At 38.7% G+C, this 17,052-nt stretch overlaps 1 protein-coding gene across 1 annotated transcript; it reads left to right on the top strand.

Annotated features, from left to right (window-relative positions):
* The first annotated feature begins 107 nt into the window (after positions 1-107).
* On the top strand, positions 108-15,480 carry LOC308401655 (scaffold protein ILK). The gene is made up of 13 exons (XM_080889974.1): positions 108-223; positions 1,186-1,442; positions 7,346-7,511; positions 10,605-10,700; positions 10,789-10,885; positions 10,997-11,080; positions 11,307-11,392; positions 11,485-11,594; positions 11,810-11,937; positions 12,143-12,264; positions 12,349-12,448; positions 13,805-13,935; positions 14,055-15,480. Exons 2-13 carry the CDS (start codon positions 1,354-1,356, stop codon positions 14,202-14,204), a joined length of 1,359 nt encoding a protein of 452 aa, XP_080746100.1. The 5' UTR covers positions 108-223; positions 1,186-1,353; the 3' UTR covers positions 14,205-15,480.
* The last annotated feature ends 1,572 nt before the right edge of the window (positions 15,481-17,052 follow it).

The raw sequence follows: 17,052 nt of genomic DNA, 5'->3' as shown, positions 1-17,052 counted from the left end.
ACATAAAATGTAATTATTTCAAGAAAAAAAATCATGACCTCAGGGGGTGAATTTGAAATCGTTGCAATTCTCCTTGCAACCTATAGGCGGCTCTCTCTCTCTTCTTCCTCCACGTACGTACGGGTGTGGACGCACAGCTCTCTGAATGCTGAAGGTAACACAGCAAGGCTTGTAACTTTTCCTCTGTACAGCTACAATACACCGCAACAAGCTAATATATCCGGTAAGTTTAAAGGCATGGAGGTAAATAATTTTTTTTAATTTGACCTGTTTAAACTATTAAATGATGGTTCGAGTGAAATCCTCAGTCGGTCACCGTTAAATGAGAGAAACACGGACAGCCCCCGCGGCAGGATAGATAGTTAGCTTGTTAGCACAGACCCAAATGGATTTTATTTCACGACGTAGAAGATGCAAGTTTATAGTGAGGAGCTAACCAAGATATATATCTTCCATATGGTGGAGTAAAAGCAGTCGGTGGTGCTGCCACTTGTAGAAGAACTAGGCGGCTGACTTAAGTGAGCTTTCCCCTCACTGTGTTAGCCGGATAGCAAAGCAGCTAGTCAGGCAGTGACAACATTGTTGGGAGTGTAAATGGTATAAACTGCGTGGATCAATGGCGCGTGAAACTTAGGTTGTGACCATACTGAAAAAAAAATTAAAAAAATATTGTATTATCATATTATACCGTCCCACTTATTGGCTAATACCAGTCTCACAATCAATTAGAGCTGCAAAACCAATACGAAGATAATAAAAAATCAACCACTTTCTTTCTACAAAGAAGAGCAGCAAATCCAGACTGTAAACTTGATAGGGCCATGAAGTGATTGATTTATTATCAATATATTAGTATAATCAGTATAATATATTAGTCTGTTGCCGGTGTATTAAAGGAATACAGACTTCAGTTTGACTCTGGATGATTATATTTATCTATTCTGGTGTCCATGGTGTCCAGGGCTATTTTTTCATACAGCTACATTTTGTGAGTCACTGTGTTGTAAACGGCATACCCACCCTGTATTACTCAGTTGGAGATTACTCAACACTAGGTTGTCTTGTCTGTAGGCTTTCTCCTTTTTAGGTTTGTACAGCAGTTTGTTTGTTTTTGTTTTTTTGTTTTTGTTTTTTAAGAAATAATTTTAACTGAGTGACCATTTTTCTTTAAATCAATTTCTTTAGGATCGTGTTGGTGCTGCTCTGATTGTGGTTCATACTGTCCCAAATGAGGGACTGATGCTGGCCAGGACGTGCCTGAACCCATCGGGTTGCAACTCTTGTCTGTCCCAGTTTAGTTCTGCATCTGCTCCCACGGGTGCGTCCTAGAAGAAAAACAATACACCAGCCAAAATGGATGATATATTCACTCAGTGCCGGGAAGGCAATGCAGTGGCAGTTCGTTTATGGCTGGACAACACAGAGAATGATCTCAATCAAGGGTGAGCTGCAGTTTTTTTCATAGCCAGAATTTATCAGTCACTTCTGTCCATATTATTTCAAATGAAAGTTGGATACTGGAATCCTAATTAAGAATTTCATTTATATCCCCAAGCAGCTGTGCCTGCTTGCTTGTGACTTGCTAAAACATGAATTTGTGATTCCAAATAGCGTGGCTCAAAATTTCAAATGTGATCTTGTGTTTTATTTAAAATGTTTTATTCTTAAAGTTCTTCTCTGGTGCAGTCTGAAAGCCCGCCTTTTCAATCCCCTGTGAGATTGTGGACTGCCGTTGAACCCATTTCCTTGTGTGCGCATGTTTATGTTTAGAATGCCAGCACAGTAAATCAAAAGCATGATGTTGGACAGGAAGCATGCTGTGATGGTATAGTTAGTCACAGCAGTCAAAATCAGGCTCTGCATGCTCTGGATACAACTTGGTTTTGGATGGATTTGGATGCAGAAAATATTGTACTTTACTTCTGACATGACACATTTAGTACACAGCATTTTCTGTCTAATAGTTCCAGATTAAGAGTCCTGGGCTGCTGTTTTTATCCTAAGCTGGCTACATTGGGAAAAACTTGGCAGTCCAGTCTGGATGGCCACCCACGAATCTTGTCTTTTTAGAGAGCTCTGTTTAAGATTTAGACTACCGGTGTTTGTGTTCAAAGCAAACAAAGAAATAATAAATGAGTCAATTTAATTATGTTCCTTGTGTAAGTGGTAGCTGTTCTCTTTCCTTCTCCATTTCTCTCTGTTTTAGTGGACTTGTGGTAGGGTTTTTTTTACTGACAGTTATTCATTTGCAAATGACATAGTTGTCAAGCTTTCATTATGTTGCTAGTACTATGAAAACGAAAGAGCTTTTTTTGGATTAGTGGTCGTCCTCTTTTTTTTTTGACATGGTTGTAACCAAGAAAACATTTGTTAACTGACAGAAAAGATAACTGGTAACGTCAGAGGCACAGGGATGTTTCAAGAAATATTTTAATGTTGTTAAAATTGCTATTTGGTCAGCATCTTTTTTTTTTCTTATTTGGGACGTGTTTGCTCTAAATATAAAAGAGGAACTTGAGAATATACATCATAACTTGAAAATATAGCTGTATTCTAAAAATAGATGCAAACAAGATATGTCTGTCTATACATACACTTTATTCAGAAAGTTATATTTTTTTCCTTTTCTTTGGCTTCCTGTTTGCTTTGTTTTTTCCACTTCTTGTGAGTCTATCTGATTGCATTGAGCCAGTGTGGATTCATGCATGCGACTCGCCCATTAGTTGATTACACGTCTAGTTCCCTTTTCCGGCTGATGTGTGTCCTCCAGTGTATAAGACACTACAGAGCCTCAAGCCTTCCTTTTCTGTGTTTTAGTAAACTTACTGTGCTCTTGCCTGACAGAACCCTCCCTGAGATATTTTCTATGCTCTACAATGACGATGTGTTTACACTGATGTAACTCCCACATGAACAGTAGTAGTGGAATGCAGAATCTCCTTACAAGGAGCAACACATGGGCCTCAAGGGAAGCTTTTACCACCTACCAGAACTGAGGGCTAAGGGGAGGAGTTTATTATTGTGGGCAGGGCTGAAAAGACAGACAGAAAATCTTTGTGTATGTGGGGCTGTATAGTGAATTTTTCAAAAGAGGAATGCATAGTTAAGCCATAGCAGCCCACATCACCTTCCCCCTTCTCTACTGATATGTTTCCTGTATGTCTCCCTGTGGTATTAGATAGCTCCACTCATTTCCCCTTACTGCTGCCGCCAAGTTTAGAAGACTCTAATTGCAAAGTTTAAAACATATTCTCCTAAATATTTGTAATGTGGTCATTATGTTCTGATGTTGTCTCTCAGTATTTTTTACAGTACCATTTTACTGGTTGGTGGATCATTATTATTAACACAAAATGCAGGTGTTTATTATTAAAGACCTACATGGCCTTGTGTGAAAAAGTAAATTCCCTGTAAACCTAATAACTGGTTGGGCCAGCCTGAGCATCAACAACTGCGATAACTTTGCGATAACTGGTAATGAGTCTTTCACAGTACTGTGGAGGAAATCTGACCTCCTCGTCTTTTCAGAACCGCCTTTTTTAAGCTTAGCTCTCCAAAAAAAGGGGGTTAATCACAGCTAATTCAAGATTTAACAAGAGGGGCAATTACTTTTTCACACAGAACCAGGTAGGTTTAAATAACTTTGCTCCCTTAATCAATGAAATCATCATTTGAAAACTGCATTTTGTATTTAATTGGGTTATCTGTGTCTAATATTAAAATTTGTTTGATAATCTGAAACATGTAAGTGTGACAAATATGAAAAACACTAGGAAAACAGGAAGGAGGCAAAGACTTTTTCACATGTGTGTTTTCTCCCTATTCCCTATTCTCCCTAAATCCATAGTGTCTTCAACTTCTGGGAAAGCTTGAAGTCAGACCGTTGACAGATTAAGTGATAGTACTATAATAATATTTAGTTTTGCTCTTTGGTTTGACTCCTAGTAAGGTATCTGTACCATGTCCAAGCATTTTTTACCTCTAACATAGAGCTCCATTGACCAGTATGACTGCTGTGGTTGATTGATGGTGGGTAATTGGAAACACAGTGGTCTAAATTCTTGTTCAAATGGGTAGTAATGGATTCAGAACAAGCAGTGCTAAGCATTGACAGAGATCATAAGGTTTGATTCAGGTCTTATGTTATTGGGTTATTATTATAATAATAATTACTATTATTATTATTTCCATCTAAAAAAAGAGGGGCTGCCATCTGCTGCAACTGGTTGTTAGGTTAACAGGAAGACGAAAAGAAAAAAGGAGCATAGAAATCCAAGAACAAAACAGACTGTGGGAGTGAGTGGAAAGAAGTTAATGACAGTAAACAGCTGTATGTCAGTTCAACAGGAGGGAAAATAGGATTGTGGAGAAGAAACGCTCTGTGCATCATGGAACGTCCTCCAGCAGCCCAAGCATATAGCAGTATAATTAAGGGAGTGTTCAGAGGCACCTGATCTAGCCTTAACTGTAAGCTTCATCAAAACAGATTTTTTTTTAGTTTAATTTTAAAAGTAGAGATGATGTCTGGCTCCTGAACCCAAACTGGAGGCTGGTTCTGCAGAAGAGCAGCCTCATAGCTGAAGGCTCAAAACCTGCAGTCTGAGAGCAAAGTGCTCTGTTGGGTCAATGTGAGACTGAGGTCTTTAAGATGTGATGGAGCTTGCTTATTCAGGACTGTGGACGAGAAGGAGGATTTAAAGATCAATTCTGCAGTGAAGAGAAGCTTTAACTCAAGTAATGTGATCTTTACTTTCACTGTGTCTCCTGTGCTCTGCTCCATGTGTCTGAACTGAAGTAAAACAAACACAAATTAATTGAGTAAAGAAACAATAAATTATACTTTCTTTTAAATTCCCCTCTCTAACTTTTAATGGTAGAGAATACATTGTATGATATGTTAAACAATCAATTTGAAAATGCTCTGCACATTTGAATAAAAATATGTAGCTGTAGTCCCGGATTAGCTGTTTTTAGTGTAGCTAGTATCAGGTTGTTATTCTTGTATGCAGCTACTGCAAAAGGGATTTAACATGATCAGGTTAATTGTAACACTAAGAGATAAAATTTCCCATCTATCAGAATATAAAGTATTAGGTAGAAATGCACTGTGATTTGGCTGTGGTAGTTCTACTGTAGTTTATGTACCTTTTATTTTAGAATGATCCTTCTTGTCATTGGATATTTGAATGAATAAAATGAATACTAGAAAAATGAGTTTTTCAAGAGTAAAAACACTAATTTACTATTCCCGTAGCTGCTTTTTAGATATTTCAGTGGATTTGTTTTTCTTTAGCCGAGGCTTGTTATATGAGCCAGTGGAGATGTCAGTGCAGACATACAAGGTGCAGACAGGGACGCTTCCTCTGGCTCTTCAGTCTGCCCGGATGAGTTCTGCTGGCAGGTGAAAGTGCCTGAAATAAATTACTGCAGTCAGTGAGGAGGGAGTGAGCAAGAGGAAACCCTGGCACTCAAGTCCTCATGGGTTTGTGGGATGAAGGTAGCTTAAAGGGAAAATCCATCCTGTAACAAAAATACACACAGAGACCAGTGTTGAGGCTTACTTGATGTAACCACAGTACATTTTCAGCATTTATATGTGGACCTGAGCTATTATTGTGTACTTTTTTTTTAGAATAAAATTGCTTTATATAAATATTTGAATAAAAATGAGTTAACTGAACTTAGATTTTTCAAGATATATCTTGAAAAATAAAGGGAAATAACTTCATCTAAAATCTTTATTTTGTTAAAATGTTTTGCACAAGTCATATTTGAACAAGTTGTGCATCAACTCAGGAAACTCTAAAAGAAAATCACACTGTCAAAAGCTATAGGGAATTATTATTATTTTTCTTATTTAAAGCCACAACTCAAAGTTGTTCAGTGACATAAAACTGAAAAAAGCAGCACATTGTATCATTGGAGAAGCTTTTGATTTGTAAGAGAATTCAAATGTAAAACTCTCAGGACAGATGAGGAGTAATATGTTTTAAAGCTAATCCATCCATGGCAGCTGTTGTTAAACAGAACATTTAAGCCCATACAGAGCACAATTTTGCTTATTTTGTAATTTCTTGATTTTACAGAAGATGTACATGAACCTTGATGCTCCACTTCCTCCCCCAAACAGACTTGCTTGGCACTGAAAGCTAATCAGATTAGAAAAGTGTGTGGGTAGTTTTTCTCTCCTAAACTGAAGCTAATTAGTTTTCAGGATTTGGCCTTTTGGTCTGAGAGGAAATTACTCTCTGAGTTGATCCACAGCAGGTCACACAGTTAGATGTGTGTTGTGGGACTGAGGGTCTCTGTGGGACTCTTGATGCTGTTTTGTGTGAATACAAGCCAGTGAATTGAGTGCTGGGGCAGACGGTTCAAATTCCTGCAGAATCATAATACTCCCTCAGTTCTCAGATCTTATTATTATGCTGTCTGTCTACTTATAATTTTGGAAGAAGTGAAAAAGATATTAAAAAGAGCACTGTGCTCATGGAAAGTAAAATCCATCATAGTAGTCCAGATGATCTGGTAGAAGTGAGTGGAGTGATGAGACAGAGTCATACTCGCGGCTCACTGAGCCTTTTAAGGACTTCAGCGCTGCTGTTTTTTTGTCCAGTCTTTTTCGTGATCGACTCTGTCACTGCGCTCTTCCTGTGTCTTAATCTCTGTTTTACTGTGTTTCACAGTGAAGACACTCCATCAGTGTGTCTGTCATATAATCGAGGCCACTGTGCGACATGTGGCATTGCTGCTGTCACCGAGACAGGAATGATGAGTGCCAGAGGCTTATTAGCTTTTGTCACTGAGTCGCATGAGCTTCCTTTTTTACAGAAGCAGAAAATGACTGTAAAAATGAATAAACTTATCATGCATACATAACTCAGCTTCACATCACTGGCATAACAGATTATTAGGAACAAATATAATAAGTATTTTTGCAGTAAATTCAGGCTTTGTGAAGGATTAATCATTCAATTTTTTTCATAGAACTCACTCATAGCATTGCTTTGGAGCTGTGTTATCTACATTAAAGCAACAGTTGTGTAAATGTATTTTATTAGATTTTTTAGCTCAGTTTTCTCATTGCACTGGTAATTAAGCATGAACGGAGGCACTGGTAATCTCACTTAACATGTATATCTTTACATTGAGGATCTGGGTTTTTCTTTTTTTTATGAAGTTTTCTTGTCAAACCAAAAACCCATTTCCCAAAACAGCTGTAGTTTTTACCATTTATACCACAGAGGTGTTTGTGTGGAAAATTGCTGATGTTTTGTCCCTCAGGTTATGCTAAGCAGGTTTTTGTATAAAAAAACATGCTCAGCTTGTATTGCTTCTGCCCCTGTAGAGATGACCATGGCTTCAGCCCTCTCCACTGGGCTTGCAGAGAGGGTCGCTCCAATGTGGTGGACATGCTCATCATGCGAGGAGCGCGCATTAATGTCATGAACCGGGGAGACGACACACCCCTGCACCTGGCTGCCAGCCATGGACATCGCGACATTGTGGGAAAGGTAGAGTTCTTGTAAACACTGGAGCACAGTAACTCTGTCTAGAGTCTCTTGGATGAATTCCACTGTGGCTATAACATAAAATGTATCATAAACGTGTCATGGATTGTGTATAAAAGACAGACATCACCCATTAGTTTATGGACTCACCCTTGGCTTTCTGGCTACTGCCGCTTTCTTTATGTATGGAGTGATAGTAGTGCTTGGTGAGCAAGCTGCATTCATAGATTGAATGGACGTAACAATAGGTGGTATAAAAGATGGATGCAACTGTTGTGCCCTCATCACCCACTGGTTTCTGGCTTCCTGTTTTGAAGCCATGAGCTGACTGTTTCTGTTGTTGCTGTCTTGGTTGCAAAAAAACCCCAGAGGCTGGGCAGACCTGACTCTACTGAAACTACATGCTAATTGGTTAATGAATCATGATTGACAAGTCATTTGCCGTTGAGCGTGCAGTTTTATACCACAGATAATCCTCTATGTTGAAACATAATATGACTGAGATTTCCAAATTAGACTCATTTTTTTTTTAAATTCAGTATGGCCCAAACTGAGTGACTGAGACCATAAACTTAGCAGGAAAATGTTTGCAGAGGTGAAGACAGAAAGCCATTTTCCCACAGACTTCTATAGGGTCATAAGCCATCTGGCAGCTTTCACATAGATTACAGGTTTAAGGCATTGGCTTTCTTTTTCTGACTCAAAAGCAATATCTGTGTTTAATACTGTCTATAGGTCTGTTTAAGAGTGGTAATTAACAGATTATTAAATACTAGAACTGTAGCCAGCATAAACTTCAGGCTCATTATGTATCAGCAATACAAACATGGTCAAGAGGACCAGACTAGAGTTTGCAGTAGGGCTGCTCGATTATGGCAAAAATGATAATCACGATTATTTTCACTGAAATTGAGATCACGATTATTTGACGATATTTATTTTGTCCGCCAGAGCTTATATTATTTTTTTACATGCTGTAGTGCCATTTGTGGGAGCATTTCAAGTTGCTATACATCAATACAACTGTTATAGCCCATATTTTAAAAATGTGTATGCATTAAGTCCATAGTAACTACATTAATTGCAAAAAAGTGCAATAAACTACAAAAAAATTGAAAATCGTTTTTGTTTTTACATATATTTCTACTTGGAGAAATTGAAGAGGTTTATCCCTCAAAACTTTAAATACAAAAAAGTTGCAAAAAATAGTTTACAACAACAGGAAATTTATTTTGAGTGTCTTCATAGTTTTATTTTTGGAGATACAGCAATTTGTATATACTGCAGGAAAAACAAAAAAACAATCCTATGATGCAAATTTGCAAAGAATGTGCATGTGCATCAAAATAAACTATTTCCAGCAGTGCAATTCGAGTTCTAAGGCCTACAAGTAAAAAACTACATTTTCCGCAAAAATGACGTCACTTGCGATAGTTCACGTTGACGTCTTTTTCAATGTGGGAAGTGTTAAGAACAGCTGATCGGATCGGCAAAGCGTGTTTCTGGAATATTATGTTTTTGTTCCTGCAAGCGCTTTTTATGCAATTTTTGCAAAGCTATATGTGGAACGAAACCGTGACCGAGGACAAGCTGATGGCATAAGATGTAAGTACAACTCCTCTGGTTTCATATGGAAAAAAATTGATTGTGCTAGCTTAGCGTTCAGGTTCTACAGGGATTTAAAAATAGTTACACAGAACGAGCATGCTGCTCTGACCGGCTTTAAAGGTTTAACAATAACAATGTATTGAATAATGACTTTAAAAAATAATATAAAATAGTGTGCAAATACTGATAACAGTGCAAATGTTTGCAATATAAGAAATAAATGAAAAATGTGAACTTTGCAGTGTTGCTCTGTGGTGCAGCTACGACACCATAGCAAAGTTTACACACTGTGTCTACTTGATCCACGTCTGACTCCGCGAAGCCATAATGTTTCCACACCACTTAAGTTTTTTTTTTTTACCTCTCTTTTCAACCAACGGCAGTCCACTCCTCTCCAAATAACTTCTGCTTAGCTTTCCGAGCTTCCCTCGGGTCCTCTTAATTGTTGTGACGCGTGTTCGAAATGCAGAGCAGTGCGCTTGATTTGCCACATGGAGCAGCGCGAGAGTAAAGCATGAGGGAGGGGCTAATAATCGGCTCAGTCATTTTTAATGATCGTTGAAAGCCCAGATCGTAATCGTGATTAAAATTCGATTAATTGAGCAGCCCTAGTTTGCAGAAGTGAAGCCTAGCAGATAACTTCTGGATACAGTTGTCTGTGTCTGCACATCTGTGTAGCAAAGCAGTCACGCACCTAACTTTAAGCCTTATTCTCTATATGAGCTGATTATATATAAAAGAACAAAACAAAAATATCATCCCTGCAGTTGTTAGTTTGAAATGAGCAGTGGGGATCAAAATGGTTTTCTATACAAATTGGTTGTGTTATCGGTTGGAGACGGAGCAGTGAGAGCGAGCAAATGCAAGATCTTAATATACAAGTTTCAAAATGATGCTCTCCCTGCAAGTTTGGTTCATTAGCACAGGATATTGTGAAAGCTAAAATGATATCATCTGAAAAACTGAAACATGTCTTGTCTGTTCTTGTACTTGCACCTTTTGTAACAGACAAAACTGAAGCATGAATATAAAATGTGCTTACTGCTACATATAAATGCACAGACAAAATTGGAGCTGCAAAGCAAACGGCAGGGACTTCAATGCAGCATATTAAACCTGCAGTGTTTTTCTTTATAGGAAACACAGCTGGGTTTTCAAAGTGCAGCAAACACATTGTGGCAGTAAGTGTATTTGCTGTAAGTTGTTGATGTTTGTCCATAAAAGAAAGAAAGGTATTTTGTATTATCCTGTACACAGTCCTGTTGATATAATGGCGGGCTTCTGCTCCACGATGTCGATTTTAAAATGGCTGTAAAGCAGCTACTGAGTTTAATATTAGACATGTCTCAATACCTCTGGTATGTGTCTACAGGCAAAACAACCGTGCATGATTTTTCTTGGCAGCATTGGGATCATCTCTGTGTACAGCCTAAACAAGATCTGACCAGCCTTTCTCTGCATGTAATCCGTTGTTTTTCCTTCTTTTAGCTGATCCAGTGCAAAGCAGACACCAATGCCGTCAATGAACACGGGAACACACCACTGCATTATGCTTGCTTCTGGGGACAAGACCAAGTAGCTGAGGTTAGTGTGCCTCCTGGTGGCGATGAAGCTAAAAACCTGTGTGTTTTAAAGTATTTTTAAAGTGTTGATAACGTTTGTTTTTTCTCAGGACCTTGTGACTAATGGAGCTCTAGTGAGCATCTGTAACAAGTATGGGGAAACTCCATTGGACAAAGGGAAACCTCACCTCCGTGAACTCCTCAGAGGTATGCCTGTGGTTTGACTGTTTGGTTTTTAAAAAAAAAATGTCAGCGTCAGTCATACATCTTTCAGATTTGTTGCTCTGTACTGACTTTCTCATTTTACTATCAATACAGAAAAGGCTGAGAAAATGGGACAGAACTTGACTAAAATTCCCTTCAAGGACAGTTTCTGGAAAGGCACCACCAGAACCCGTCCCCGTGAGTCCCAGCAACCCAAAAACCAATTTATTAGCTGACCACTTTCCACCCACAGTTTTGCACAGAGTGCTGCATGAAATGGAAAAATGTTCTGTGCTAGTCTCCAGATTAATCTTAATGTGGCTTTTGAAATTTCCACAGATTTTTCAGATTTCATATAAATAATGAGCTTTTTGTCTGAGCTTTAACTCGCGTCCTGAGTTATGTCTCTGTCTTGTGTTTTTAGGCAATGGAACATTGAATAAACAGGCAGGCATTGACTACAGACAGCTTTCTCTAGCCCATAAAGTAAACGAGAACCAGTCTGGAGAGGTAATTTCTTCTTGTTTTTCATTGTGCTCAATGTTAATGCAGAGCTGCTAATGATGAATTAAAGATTCACTTTTTTTGTTTCTCTTCTATAGCTCTGGCAAGGGCGCTGGCAGGGAAATGAAATTGCCATTAAACTGCTAAAAGTTCGTGACTGGACCACTAGGAAAGGCAGAGACTTCAATGAGGAGTATCCCAAACTCAGGTTCTTATATAATCCTGACTTTTCTCTGCAGACTTTTTCGTTTTTTGCCTTCACAGTCACTCATTTGTCTGTTTGCACTGTCTTGAGCCAAATTCTGTGTATAATTTTATTTCGTGGGGAGGTGCATCTCATACTTTTTATGTCAAATCCTTTGTGGATTTGCCTGTTTTTGTCTGTCTGTCTCCCCTGTCCTTCCCTCTTGGGCTGAATCCCAGGATATTTTCCCATCCGAATGTCCTACCCATGTTGGGAGCATGTCAGTCTCCTCCCGCCCCTCACCCCATCATCATCGCACACTGGATGCCTTATGGCTCCCTCTACAACGTGCTGCATGAAGGCACCAGTGAGTACCTCTACTCTGGTCACAGGCCATACTTGTGACCAGTTTGGGTGATTTGTAGGGATTTGTGATTTATTGGAGTTAAGTATTTGTTTTGGTCATTAAGTTGTCATCACTTTTTCTACAGTAGTGATTTCACTGTCATCCAGTAATGTAGTGAAAGACATGGCTTAAACCTGTTATTACTTGTTCTTCATCATGCTGTCAGATTTTGTGGTGGATCAGACACAGGCGGTCAAGTTTGCCCTTGACATTGCTAATGGAATGGCGTTCCTACACACACTTGAACCCATGATCCCTCGCCATTACCTCAACAGCAAGAGTGTAATGGTAAGAAGAAGAAAACTATGAATAAGAGATGTGTGGTACAGTTTTTTGAGGCGTCTAAGTCAACTCTGTTTTCCGTTTTCACAGATAGATGAGGACATGACGGCAAGGATCAGCATGGCAGACGTCAAGTTTTCCTTCCAGTGTCCTGGCAGGATGTACTCGCCAGCATGGGTAGCCCCTGAGGGTAGGCATCAGTCATACAGCACAGATCCAAAGTGACAGCTGAAGCCACACAAGCTTGCACTTGAATGATGGATGCAGGAAACTCTAGACTGTCTCTGAGCCAAATGTAATTTGCAGCTGATTTCCCCAGGAGATAGATTGAAATCAAAGTTAGCTCGAAACGTAAACTGATTACAAAATGTGAAAATAACCAGGGAACATTTGCAACAGAGAAGCAAACAGAAACAGCGTGTGGGGGATGGGATGAAGGGGATTTATCACCACCAGTTACATAGAAACAACATGTATGTATGCTGTGATATGCAAGGGAGTGTTTCTTGTGTTTAAAACAAATTCACATAGTTGGCATGGTAACAGATTTTAATAATATGCCTTATATTCAAGAATTGTTTGTAATATGTAATAATAGAAATGCACTACTGCTTCGAATTTTCCTTATATTAGCAAGTTTGCTTATTGTATCATTTTGTAGAAGAATTGCAACAATATGTTTCTACTGCTTTTGCAACATGATGATATTTACATTTCAGTAATTTCTAAAGGATTATGGAATTTGGTTTAATGGCTGGTTGGCAATTGGTTTTAAACAGGCTGTTTAATCTTCAAAGAAACATGGCCACTTACAGAGGCATTAGTTTAGTTAGATTTTACTTTAGCCTGGAATCCAAGCTGATGTACATGTACTAACCTTACAGTGAGACTAAACAGATGGCACAACACACTGTTGTTGAAGTAAATGTATTTAATCTGACATTAGGTTTGTGCTGCGCTTTGTATCTGTAACCTGCTACCTTCCTTTGTGAAATCGGCTGCTCAAATGTCTTCAGTTTCTCTTCATCTACAAGATTTGGTTTCCATAGCAACATATACTATACGATGCTAGATCACAGGCAAAAAGCCCACAGAGCTCCATGTTGTTCAAGCTTTTTTTTTAAGATAAATACTGAACTGTCGTGCAAAATGCATTCCTTGGGATTCCCCACTTTATACTGTATATATTTCTGCTTGTCTGCTGCTGTTTGCAGGCAGACACTAGTTTGCAAGAATGGAAACAGAAATTGCCTCAATTTTGTTTTATAATGCAGGGTTTTTTTTGGATGTTATTTGCTGCAGATTAGTAGACCATTGACTACTATATTTTGTACCTGAGTTCTGCAGACTCATTGACAATACACCGCAAGTGACACAAGGTGGTGATTTTGATCAGCTATTCATGATGTTATCAAATTAGGCACATCCTAAGGAAGGAACAGCCTCACTCGTTGCAATAACTTTTCATTTCTCCACAGTAGTCTGAGGATGTGGCATGTCGTTACGTTACTCTATAACCTTCTTTATTTTTCTTGGCATTGCTCAGCCCTTCAGAAGAAGCCAGAAGAGATCAACCGCCGGTCAGCAGACATGTGGAGCTTTGCTATCCTGTTGTGGGAGTTGGTAACCAGGGAAGTGCCATTTGCTGACCTGTCCAACATGGAGATAGGCATGAAGGTTAGCAGCACTGTTGCTTATTAGATTAACAAATGGATATCAGCAGCTTGCAGACAGACCTCACAGTTATTACCTGTTAGTTTAATGGATTTAAGGTGTCTGTATGTTCTGGTTTATAGGTTTCTTTGGAGGGGTTGAGGCCCACTATCCCCCCTGGCATCTCTCCCCACATTTGCAAGCTCATGAAGATATGCATGAACGAAGATCCAGCAAAGAGGCCTAAATTTGACATGATTGTGCCAATTCTGGAAAAAATGCAGGACAAGTGAAAAACGTCTTCTGACCTTCTTTACCTAACTGATGAACAACAGGATATCTTAACCCAGATTTGACTCTGAGATGTTGGTGTGGTGCTTACCAATATTGCCTTAAAGTCTCATTCTCACACTCTACCGCTGTTTTCAACACCACTGTACCTTCTGCTTGTGAGATGAATTCAGCAGAAATCACTCCTTTTTATATTCTGTTTTTTTTCCTCTTCTGTTAAAGTGATATCAAAGTTTTGTTACTGATCTGCTGACACTGTCTGCAGAAGCATAGTATTTACTGTTCACTGTATAAACTGCAATCATATTGAACTGAGTAAAATCTCAAGTGACAAAATAACCCGTGGAGGTCAGCATGACATTCTGTTGAATTCCTTCAGTGGTGGGCCTGCCATGCTGATCCTCGCTGTATTAAAAAGTCTCCCTCTAAGGTGACTGCTCCTTTTGCAATGATGGTCCATAACAAATGGATAACATATTAACCAAAAGCTTGTGGGAATATGTTGTATTAATATCATCAAATGTTTGAAGCTGAACATTTAAACGTATTAGATAATAAAACAATATGAATGAGCAGTGCCCTTGAGCGCATGTACAAAAAGCAGCGTTGTGCCTTTTAGCTGGGCTGCATAGTGGTAATGATGAGCTTGGCCTTTTCGTGGACCGACTATATCTTGTGCAACCTCACAATGATTTAAAACTGGCCATAAAAGCTTGGAGTTTTTGGGAAAAATTCACCCAGAATGGAATGGAATTTTTGGTAATTGTGTTAATGTAATCGGCATTACTTATTTGCTTAATCTTTCAGTAATTATTTTTCCCCCTGATACATTATTTGAATCCTGTTTGCTCTACTGTTGAACAAAAACGTCAGTCAGCCTGTGTCATCATGTATGAAAGAAATGATGAAATATGAAAAATGTTCACAAAGAAATGATGTCAGCTCAATGCTGGCATCATTTCTTTGTGAACCAACATGAAAGCTGCACCCTATTATGTAATTTATTAAAGCATAAGATGGATGCAGTCAAAATTAGGTGTTGTCAGGGACACTTCACCCAGTTCTTTGGTTTTCATCAAGGGTTTGACTTAACATGTGTTTGTGTTCTCTCATTTGTTATTTGATCCACTGGATTACTTCTTGCTTTATATCCCACTCAAGGTTTTTTTGTCTTTTCTGTGCCTCCACCAGCTTGCTTGTTTGTGCTGAAGCCAAAATCAAGAATGACATATGCAAATGTATGTATTTATATATGAGTATATTAAAAAATAAAACATATGGACAACTTGAATGTGTGCGTTTTCTGGAGGGAACTGGACATGACAGGATTGTTGTGGGAAATGCATAAAGATTGCAGATCTCTTCAAGAGAGGCGACATAAGTGTCATTGTATTGACATTTAAACGTAACATTTATCTTATGAGGAACAGGGCTTTCTGAGCTTTCTGTAGTATTGAGTCTCATTATCTCAGTCAGTGTTGACATACAAATTTGATCAGAAATGTAAAACATGATTGAGTAGTATGAGACAATAATAGAGTTATGGGTTTATCACTATTTTAGAAAGCATACTTTCCCAATATCGGACATACTCTCCAGGTTAACTGCTTGCTAATGCATATATCTGCTATCATCCAGTGCATTTAGGCATATGAACATGTTGCTTAGATAAACCTGAGCATCAGAATGCAGGAGAAAAATGATTTAAGTCGCTTTGAATTTGGTGTAGTTGTGCATGGTCTGGAAAAAAAAGAGCAGCAGTTCTCTGGGCAAGAATGCCTTGTTGATGAGGTCAGACGACAATGGCTTGGAGCTGATAGGGAGGCAGTAGTAACTGAAATAACCATTCACTGCAAGATGTGCAGAAGAGGGTTTGTGATTGTGCAGAAGAGGGTTTGTGATTGCACAGCAAACCTTGAAGTAGATGGGCTAAAGCAGCAGAAGATCGTATCTGGTGCCACTATTGTCAGCTAAGAACAAGCAACGGGGGGTTTGGGCTAACCAAAATTAGACAATAACAGTTCTGATGAGTCTTGATTTCTGTTGCAATATTCAAGCCAATTACTACCTGCCTGAGTCTTGTTACTGACCATGTTCATCCCTTTATCACCGCAGTGCATCTAGCAGGATAGAATGTCATGTCACAAACGCTCAAACTGGTTTCTTGAATGCAACAATGAGTTCTCAAAATGTCCTCCACAGTCACCAGATGTCAGTGGAAAAGAGCACCTTTTGAATGTGGTGGAAGGAGATTTGCATCATGGATGTGCAACTGACAAACCTGCAACAAGTGTGTGATGTCAGTGTGATGTCAGTATGGACCAAAATCACTGAGAAATGTTTTCAGTACTTTCTTCATTTAAGGGCAGTTTTTCTTCCAAACGTGTCCAGTGACATGTAGCAGTACATTATTAGTTTCAATGATATAAGTGGAGTTGAGGCACCGAAATACAATTGACTTTTTTTTTTTTTAAATATATGTTTCAAGCTTTTACTACTGCTACTACTCAGCAAAGTATTTTATAGTGTTGCATTAGCACTTTTTTGGCCAAAGACGTTAGTATAGATAAAAGCTGGGCTTATTAAAAAGTGGTCTGCTAATATGAATATGAACATTTAACGCATTTGGGATCAACCCATATAATGCAGAGACAACAAAAATGTAAAAGGCCCCAAGAATCAACACACACAGATGCAACCCCCCCCCCCCCAAAAAAAAACCCTCTTCTTTTTTTTGTATTTTTCCACCTTTTTGGAACCCTTCCGTCTCCTTGTGGTGCGATTTTGCAGCTCTTTATTGATTCTTTTATTGCGTCTAACATTGGTCATTTTTATTAATTTCAGGTGTTT

The sequence above is a fragment of the Rhamphochromis sp. 'chilingali' genome (genome assembly GCF_963969265.1).
Source record: "Rhamphochromis sp. 'chilingali' genome assembly, chromosome: 8".
NCBI classification, from domain to species: Eukaryota; Metazoa; Chordata; class Actinopteri; order Cichliformes; family Cichlidae; genus Rhamphochromis; species Rhamphochromis sp. 'chilingali'.
Note: the sequence above shows the minus strand (reverse complement) of the source record. Positions and strands in the feature narration are given on the sequence as shown.